This window comes from Cornus florida, unplaced genomic scaffold, assembly GCF_030987335.1.
Source record: "Cornus florida cultivar Cherokee Brave unplaced genomic scaffold, ASM3098733v1 CherokeeBrave_3.0.0_Hap2_Chr06, whole genome shotgun sequence".
Lineage (NCBI taxonomy): Eukaryota > Viridiplantae > Streptophyta > Magnoliopsida > Cornales > Cornaceae > Cornus > Cornus florida.
This window is the reverse complement of record NW_026775576.1, coordinates 96,088,152-96,096,762: the sequence shown is the minus strand read 5'-3', so window position 1 is coordinate 96,096,762 and position 8,611 is coordinate 96,088,152. Positions and strand designations below refer to the sequence as shown.

General features: G+C 31.9%; 1 protein-coding gene across 1 annotated transcript; it reads left to right on the top strand.

The window, feature by feature from the left end:
* The first annotated feature begins 485 nt into the window (after nucleotides 1-485).
* LOC132313103 (glutathione S-transferase L3-like) lies at nucleotides 486-3,497 on the top strand. The gene is made up of 9 exons (XM_059811762.1): nucleotides 486-711; nucleotides 815-875; nucleotides 1,218-1,304; nucleotides 1,700-1,798; nucleotides 1,888-1,990; nucleotides 2,088-2,164; nucleotides 2,482-2,589; nucleotides 2,964-3,044; nucleotides 3,245-3,497. The coding sequence occupies exons 1-9, from the start codon at nucleotides 638-640 to the stop codon at nucleotides 3,251-3,253; spliced, it is 699 nt and encodes a 232-aa protein (XP_059667745.1). The 5' UTR covers nucleotides 486-637; the 3' UTR covers nucleotides 3,254-3,497.
* The last annotated feature ends 5,114 nt before the right edge of the window (nucleotides 3,498-8,611 follow it).

Sequence of the window (8,611 nt, the reverse complement as noted above, 5' to 3'; positions counted from 1 at the left end):
CGTGGGAGATGTCTATATTTAAAAATAAATTTTTTTAAGAGAATATGTAATTAATATATTATTATTTTTTTAAATTATTAAATTATTTTTTTTAATTTAAATATATATAATTATAAAGTTTGAAATTTTTTTAAAAAATAAAAAGATAATGATGAAAACATATAGAAAAGATGTTTTGACTTTTTAAAAAGGAGAATTAATTTGGGATATGTAAAAAGATAAAAATAAATAAATATTACAAAATAGAGAGATTTAAAAAAAATAATTAATTTGAGACATGTAAAAAAAAAAAAAAAAAGACAACTACTATGAAATGGAGGGGGCATTGAGTTTGGTCATTTGTGTACCGTGTTTATTGCTTGAAGAACAAAAGAACCAAACAGGCCCAAAGGCACAGGTGTAGCCCAAGCCGTAGGATCGACGTCACCATCGACATCATCACTTGAGTTAAGAATTTGGTAGACAAATAGAGGAATAGGATACCAATGATGAATCTAGACTCTCTTCTAGTTTTGTGCCGTTCATTTCGTCACTGCTCACGAATCCACACAGTCGTCGATTTCACTATAAAAACCTTCGATTCCCCACTTGAAACACACAAGCAACCATCTATTCAAATCTCACAACGACACTAGCAATGGCGGAGGTTCTTCCCACTCCTCTCAATTCCTCTTCTACCCAACCACCTCCCCTCTTTGACGGAACTACTAGGTTTAATTTCTCTCTCTCTGTTTATTTTCTTCATTATTATTAATTTTATTTATTTATTTATTTTTACTCACAAATCAAAAATGGGTTTGATATTCTTTTGAAGGTTGTATACCTCTTACGTATGCCCATTTGCGCACCGCGTGTGGATCACCCGTAACTATAAGGTTTGCTTGTTCCTCTTTTGAATCACTCTTCTCCTGTTTGTTGTTGTTGTGTTAAATTACAGAGTGATAGAATAATATATATATATTTTTGGAGTTTTATGCAGTTAATTATGTGTGTCTGTATGGCTAATACCATTTCCTTACGATTATGATTTGGAGTCTCGAAAGTCGCACAATTCTGATTGATTTATATGAGGGGGGCTGATTTCATCAATGTTTGTGAGATCATCTGCTCCACCCACATATATCAATCGGATCTGTTCTATTAACGGACTTTTTATCATTCGTTTATATTGCCTGATTTGAATTAAATTAAGTTAATTTGCTTTGAATTACTTGCAGGGATTACAAGACAAAATCAAATTGGTTCCACTTGACCTTGCGGATAGACCTGCTTGGTACAAAGAGAAAGTGTACCCTGAAAATAAGGTACTATATACTACATCTCTTAACACAATATGTTTCTCTGTTTCACATTCAATAACGTACAAATTATTTAGTACTTCTCGGTGGTTTATGTTTTCTACCATCTCATATTTGTTGCAAAAGATTGTATCATTTCTATCCTTCCCAACATCAAAGTTTGACAGCATGAAAACTAGCTAGTGAGTAGTGTGCCCCTTTTTTGGGATGATTCAGTCTTTATGAATTAACTCAAATAATATTATGAGAAACTTTCCCATCAAAAAAAATATCTTATTGAAGTTAGTAATCGAGTGTTAGCTGCAATTAAAAAGTTCAATATCATTCTCAAATGCTATCGGCAGTTCACCTAATTGATTATTTTTCAATTCTTGTTCATTATTGAGGTTTTTATTTTTAAGGTGCCAGCGTTAGAACACAATGGCAAAATCATTGGAGAGAGTCTAGATCTGATTAAATACCTTGACAGTAACTTTGAAGGTCCTGCACTTCTACCCGATGTAAGATTCAAATTTTTTGGTACCCCCAACCCAAAAAAAAAGAAAAAAGAAAAATTACTTGACACGGGTAATAATGTAAAATGTTTTAGGATCCTGCTAAACGGAAGTTTGCCGAAGAGTTGTTATCCTACACTGATACATTCAATAAGGTGGTATTTACTTCATTTAAAGGCGACCCAGTGAAAGAAGTTGGTAAGTATTTAGAGTTGCCAAGTTATTGGATCTATCGTGGAATAAATGATAATTCTTCTATATACAAAACTTAAACAGAATCTGTAACCTGTGTCAGGTCCTACTTTTGATTACATTGAAGCTGCTCTTCACAAATACGACGATGGACCTTTCTTCCTTGGCCATTTCAGTTTGGTATGTGACCTGCCCTCTTTATATATTTATTTATTTTCCTTCTTTCAAATAAGTAGGTATGTGACCTTTTTATTCATGTTTTATCACTCTCTTGATAATGCTGTGCTTATGGGTGCTCTTATCAGCCAATTAAAATGTCCTTTATTACATCCAAGGACTGGACAATCCATTTACTTCATAATTTGGAAAAAGATAACGTTGTTATATACATTTATCACTTAATATAGAAATGGATAAAGAGTGCATGTTTGCAGACCAATGTGTACATACATATAACAATACTTCAGTTATTCATGATTATAATTTGTGATCTTCAGGTGGACATAGCATATGTCCCATTTGTTGAAAGGTTTCAAATCTTCTTGCAACATGTCTGGAAATATGACATCACCGCTGGCAGGCCTAAATTGACAACATGGATTGAGGTGTGTTAAATAAAATACGATTCTATTTTGTTTTAAAAAATTTGAAATCTAATTATTGGTAAAGCTTGTTGCATAGCATGTCAAATGCTCCTCCAACCCATCAACTTATAGATTCCTAGATATCTTTTGCTTCAACTACTTTTTCAAATTCTCTCCTGATTTCTTCCAGCTGCTCTCTCATGAAAGCTGTTGGCTGTTTCTTTGTGGTGAAAAAAATATTTTTTAATACATTTTCTTGTGAGCTAGTGTCATTTTTTGCCTGCATTTTGATTGGACAATCTGGTTATATTTTTGGAGAATGTACTTATTCGAGTAGGAATATGAGGGGATGCAGTTCCTAGGCTAACAAAGATTTTGGTACTTAACCTGTGCAGGAGATGAATAAGATTGATGCTTACAACCAAACAAAAACTGACCCCAAGGAGGTTATTGAGGGGTTCAGTAAGAAGTTTCTGGTAAACCCTCATTCCCTTAATAAAGGAACAATTCCTTTGGATTTTCTTTAGTTGTGAGAAAGTTTATATTAAAAAAAATAATTAAAAAAAAATCCCGAAAGTTGAAGCAAACACACTCTGAGACTTGAACGTTCAACCTCCCCATTTGGGGAGGAGAGTTTATACTGAGAACTGATGTATAAAATTTATTTTCCTTGCAGGCCAAGTAGTGAAAATGTTGGTGGTGGTGTTCTAGAAGTAATACGCAGTACTAAATAAGTTGCTTTATGTGCAAGTAGGAAGTGTTTTTGACTAAACACCAGGCCTGTGAGCCAGGGGTACATATCGTAAATTGTGGATGGCATTGTCTGTATTAATAAATTCCCTTAAATTTGTCTTGTTACATTATTTTGTTTTGGTGTTTTGTATTCTTATCTTTCATTTATGAGATTTGATACGTTATGGTTCATTTGATACCTTGTAGTTATGGTTCTTTCGAGAGTAAAGATCAGTTACAGACAAAGACTGTGTAGTTTTGAGTGTGAACTTTGTGATTAATGTGAAACCAAATCTGTGATTTTATCAATGAATCAACAAAGAGACCACCAACCAACATATTCAGTTCTTTAAAATAGTTTTCTGTGTTCATAAGATGAAGCAGTCCATTACTGTCTTTAAATTTCGAAATTTGACCAAATAAACTATTTACATACGAAGATGGCAAGTAGTAATATCACATGAGGGCGTTGTATTGATGGGGTTGAAAGTTAAAGAGAGCAAAGGGAAATGGAGGGCTTAACCTTTGTTATTGGTTTTGCTCTGATTTCACATTTTGTCATCCATTCATTTGATAAAACATAAATAAATTGAAATTTGAAAATGCAGGCTACATAAGCAAGAAGTTTTTAGATGGTCCGAGGCCATATGCTACTTGATGATCCAAATCTAAAATAAATTTTAGTGTTTATTTATTTATTTTTTGTAATAAATATGTCCTTGGACTCGAACTCAAGTGTTGATTAATGTGAACCATCAGTTGTCAATAATTTTTTAAATAATTAAATTAACAGACGGGACATTAAGTGGGTGGTTCATGCAGGGTATAAACAATTGACAAAATTGCGAAAGATGGGCATTCTTTATTTATAATCAACAATTTTGAATACTTGTTTATTTTTTACCAAGTGATTGTTGAGTCTTTGTCATGGATTTATTGACGCCACACTTTGTTTCTTTGTGGGAATGAGCAATAATAGTGTCTCACTTATCACAACAAAACGGTCATGGTAACAAAACGATCATGGTAACAATTTTAATGTCAAAATATTCAGTAACTTTTCAACCACTTCTCTTGTATTATTATTTTCTTTTTGTTTGATTGAAAAAAATAAATAAATAAATAAAGATTTTTTTTTCTTTTTAAAATTGTTCAGATTTTTTTTTTTTTTTTTTTTAAGAAATCAGTCATATTAGCCCACAGATTTAGTAATGGAATTAAAAAGACTTAACTTTCAGTTGAAAAAAGAAAAGAGATTTTTTTATAAAAATAAAAAAACTCAAATACTTGTTTGGGACTAGGTCATTGTCAGCCATTTTTGACATTTATAGAATGTCACTAATAAAGAAAAACCAAAACATACTTAAAATTTGGTAGAATTATTTTTATGTACAGCCATTATTATATTATTTCACCTTTGACCAGGGCAAGGCGGTCGCTTAGGACCTCTACTTTGGAAGGGCCTTTCTATAATTGATCTTAACTAGCTTTTTAATCAATAAAAAAGCATCCATTTGGTAATAATTTCTATAATTAAAATACAATACATAATCATATATCATTTAAATTTATGGTAATGAATAGTTTTCAAAAAAAAAATTATGACAATAAATATTTACTTATAATATCAATTTATATACGTAATAAAATAATTTATATGATAAAAATAATTTGTTTCTATCCCTTTCATTCAAAAAGAAAAAATGATTTTTTTATATTTAAACAAAAAAATTGATTTATTTTATTATTATATTAGTACTGGTGGTTGATGATTTTTGTATGATTCACGAGTAAAATTTGTGATCTTCAGGTGGACATAGCCTATGCCCCGTTTATTGAAAGGTTCCCTGTGTTCTTGCAAGATGTGTGGAACTATGACATAACTGCAGGCAGGCCTAAACTGGCCACATGGATTGAGGTATGTTAAAATTCCTTTTATATTTTTATTCTGAAATTTGAAATCAATTAGGAAGGGAGAGTTCCCCGCCCCTTTTTCTACCCATTATTGGAAAAGCTCATCGCGTAGCATGTCAAATGCCTCTCCATCCCCCATCAACTTACAGAATCCAAAAATTTATCGAATTACCTCTTCATTTCTTCCATCTACGTACCCTCTCATGAAAGCTGAAGGTTGTATCGTTGTGTGCCCGGGAATATCCCTTTTTAATACACTTTTTGTGAGCATATACAGTGTTAGTGAATGCAGTTCCTATGCTAACAAAGATTTTTGGTACTTAATAACAATATTTCTGACCCACGGATCGATCCCTGTGCAGGAGATGAATAAGATTGATGCTTACAGGCAAACAAAAACTGATCCCAAGGAGCTTGTTGAGTCCTCCAATAAGCTGTTGCCGGTAAACCCCGCATTCACTAATAAAATAACAACCCCCTTTGGATTTTCTTTGCATGTGAGAAGTGCTAATCTATCAAATTTATCATATTTGCAGGTCTTGCGGGCCCAGCAGTGAATGTTTTGTTGATTGTCAATACTAGATAATGAGTTGCGGATGCTCGAGTGGGTAAGAACTTGGCTCTGTTTCCTTCTAAAGCACCAGGTCTAATGTTTGAATAAATCTTGGGTGCAAACATTTTCTTGAGAGAGGTGTAAAAGGAATAAAAAAATACTAAATAAGTTGCTTTATGTGTAAGCAGAAGTGTATATATGTCTAAACTGGCAGGGGTACAGATTATACAGGTTTTGGATGGCATGTATGTGTAGCATATACTGGGCTCCACCAGCCACTTTGTGAGTAAATGAAATTACAAGGCCCTTGGTGTTTCCTAATATGTTTAAATTTGTATTAGGGAGGCAATATTGGCACTCTTTTTTTATAAAATTGCACTTTACCTGAGTTTTTCATAAAATGATAAGAATGCCCGTTTCAGAAGAGAGAATGGGGGAACTTTTTTGTGGGTCTGCTAATTCTTTTTTATTATTGCTTTTGTCAAAAAAAAGAATTTTTTTATTATTTTTAAAAAAAATTTCTACTATTCAAATTTTTTTTTTTTTTTTTTGGGATCTTGTCAAAAGAGAATAAAAATATCAAAGATTGATGACAAAAAGCGAGATATTTGAAAAGATAGTTGTGTTGTTTGAAGAAAAAAAAAATATTTACATATGAAGTTAGAAGTGTTATTTTATTTATTTTTAAGATAGGATTGTAAATATTCGAGGCTAAAGATCAATTACAAGACTGTTTATAAGTGGTATTTTTTTTTGTGTGAATTGTGATTAATGTGTGTTTGATCTTAATTTCTTCAAAGGACAGTGCCTCGTCCCAAATTATTAGGAAGTCGTTCAAAATGATTATTGAAAGGAAAGTATGATACTTTTTTTTTTTAAAAGCACTTGTATCAGTTTCAGAATACATGCACTATTTAAATCAAAAGTATAATTTAAAAGTGAAACTTCAAGGACTTTTCGAATTCCTAGGAACCTTCTTTTAGGTTCTTGAACGTCTCAACAACGAGAACAATAATAATTCTAAAATGTTCCGTAACTCGTAAAGTATAACAACGGAGAGAACAATGAAATGTTGTGTCCAAACTTTATTTTATAAGTAATAGAATCCTTACACAAGGACATCAGTAAAAGAATTTGGTTCAAGTAGGTAAAAATTTCATATTTTGTTTGTCGAGGACTTTTTGCTTGTTTCAAATTCAAACTCATTGTTTGAATACCAACTTCACTTCTCTTCTCTGCATGTTGCACCATCTCTAATCCTTATTGACTCGGCACCGTCATTCCTTGCGCCTTTCAACACATGACCAAATTAGAATTTTTTTATTTAATTTTTTACTTTTTGGTGCAAGCTGATGTGCAAATGATATTTTTGAAAGAAGTATTCAATTATCACCATCAAAGTATTCATTTTCCAAGTCAGCTAATGTTGCGTTGCCAAATTAAATTATTTTAAAGGTACAAATTATGTGAAATCAAATTCATAATTTTATATGATCAAAGAAACCATCGACAGTTGGTTACATACAGTTAGAAGCGGACATCGGCAAAAAAAATAAAATAAAAAAATCTCTAAATAATAACAAATTCATATCTCAACTTTTTCTCTATTTCCTCTCTGGGTCTGTACTTTCTTTAAATTGCAATATTTTCCCTTCTACAGACTTCCAATGGGTAATTTTTTTGTGATTTTTTATGAAATAGGTTAGACATCAGGACCGAAATCCTCCCCGGCGCTACAGGACATATGTCCCTGCCAATGAGTAAATTAGAAAAGTAAAAATGTATAAGGTAAAAAATTAAAAAGGAAAACATTGTATGTACATAAACACATACATACAGGACTAAATCAAAACTAGACCAACTTCTTATTCTTTTTTTTCTCTCTCTACAATCTTTCTCTATACAAACATTTTCCTAACCTACAACTTCTTGTATATTCTAACCTACATCCCAACTTTCACCTTACCAACATCCCACTTATTGTACAAATACATAAATAAACTTATCTTGATACAAGTTGTATATCACACCATTTTCCTACCCTAATAAGGAGAAAGTTCGGATGTACGTTAAGAAAATGTTGTGATGCAAAACCAAAATAAACATATCTTGGTACAAATTTTATATCACAATATTTTCCTAATTTACATTCCAACTTTCTCTTTACCAACATCACACTATTCATCTCTTTATCTTGTTTGGGATATACGTTAGAAAAATGTTGGGATGCTTGTAAAGAGAAAGTTAGGATGTACATTAAGAAAATGTTGTGATGCAAGACCAACGTCCCAAAATTTTTCTAACATTTATCCCAAACAAGAGAAAGAAATGGTTGGGATATTGGTACAAACTGATATATATACACATCAATACGTGTTTATGTGTATATATATATTTATACATATGTATAAAATGTCTTGTCATGCTCTGATGAAGTTATCCAATTTCAGAACCGTGGAAATCGTCTTCCCACCAATCAATTGCAAAACCATAGTTATCTAGCTATCCAATTTGAGAACCATGAAGATCTTCTTCCCACCAATCAATAGCAAAACCAGAGATATAACACTAACAACAAATAATTCAAACAGATATACCCCGAATCAATCAATTGACACCAAACCAGAGATTCTGATAAGATAATGCTAAGAATTTAGGGTTTTGAGAGGAAAGAAAGAAAAAGTGTCATCTGCTGAAATTTGATATTTTGTATAAAGTATTATACTTGCATAACAAATTTTAATCTATCCCCATTTATACGACGTGGCGTTATTCCCTGTGACGCTGAAAAGGATTTTTGTCCTAGACATCATTCTCAATGACTATTAGCATTTCACCTAATTG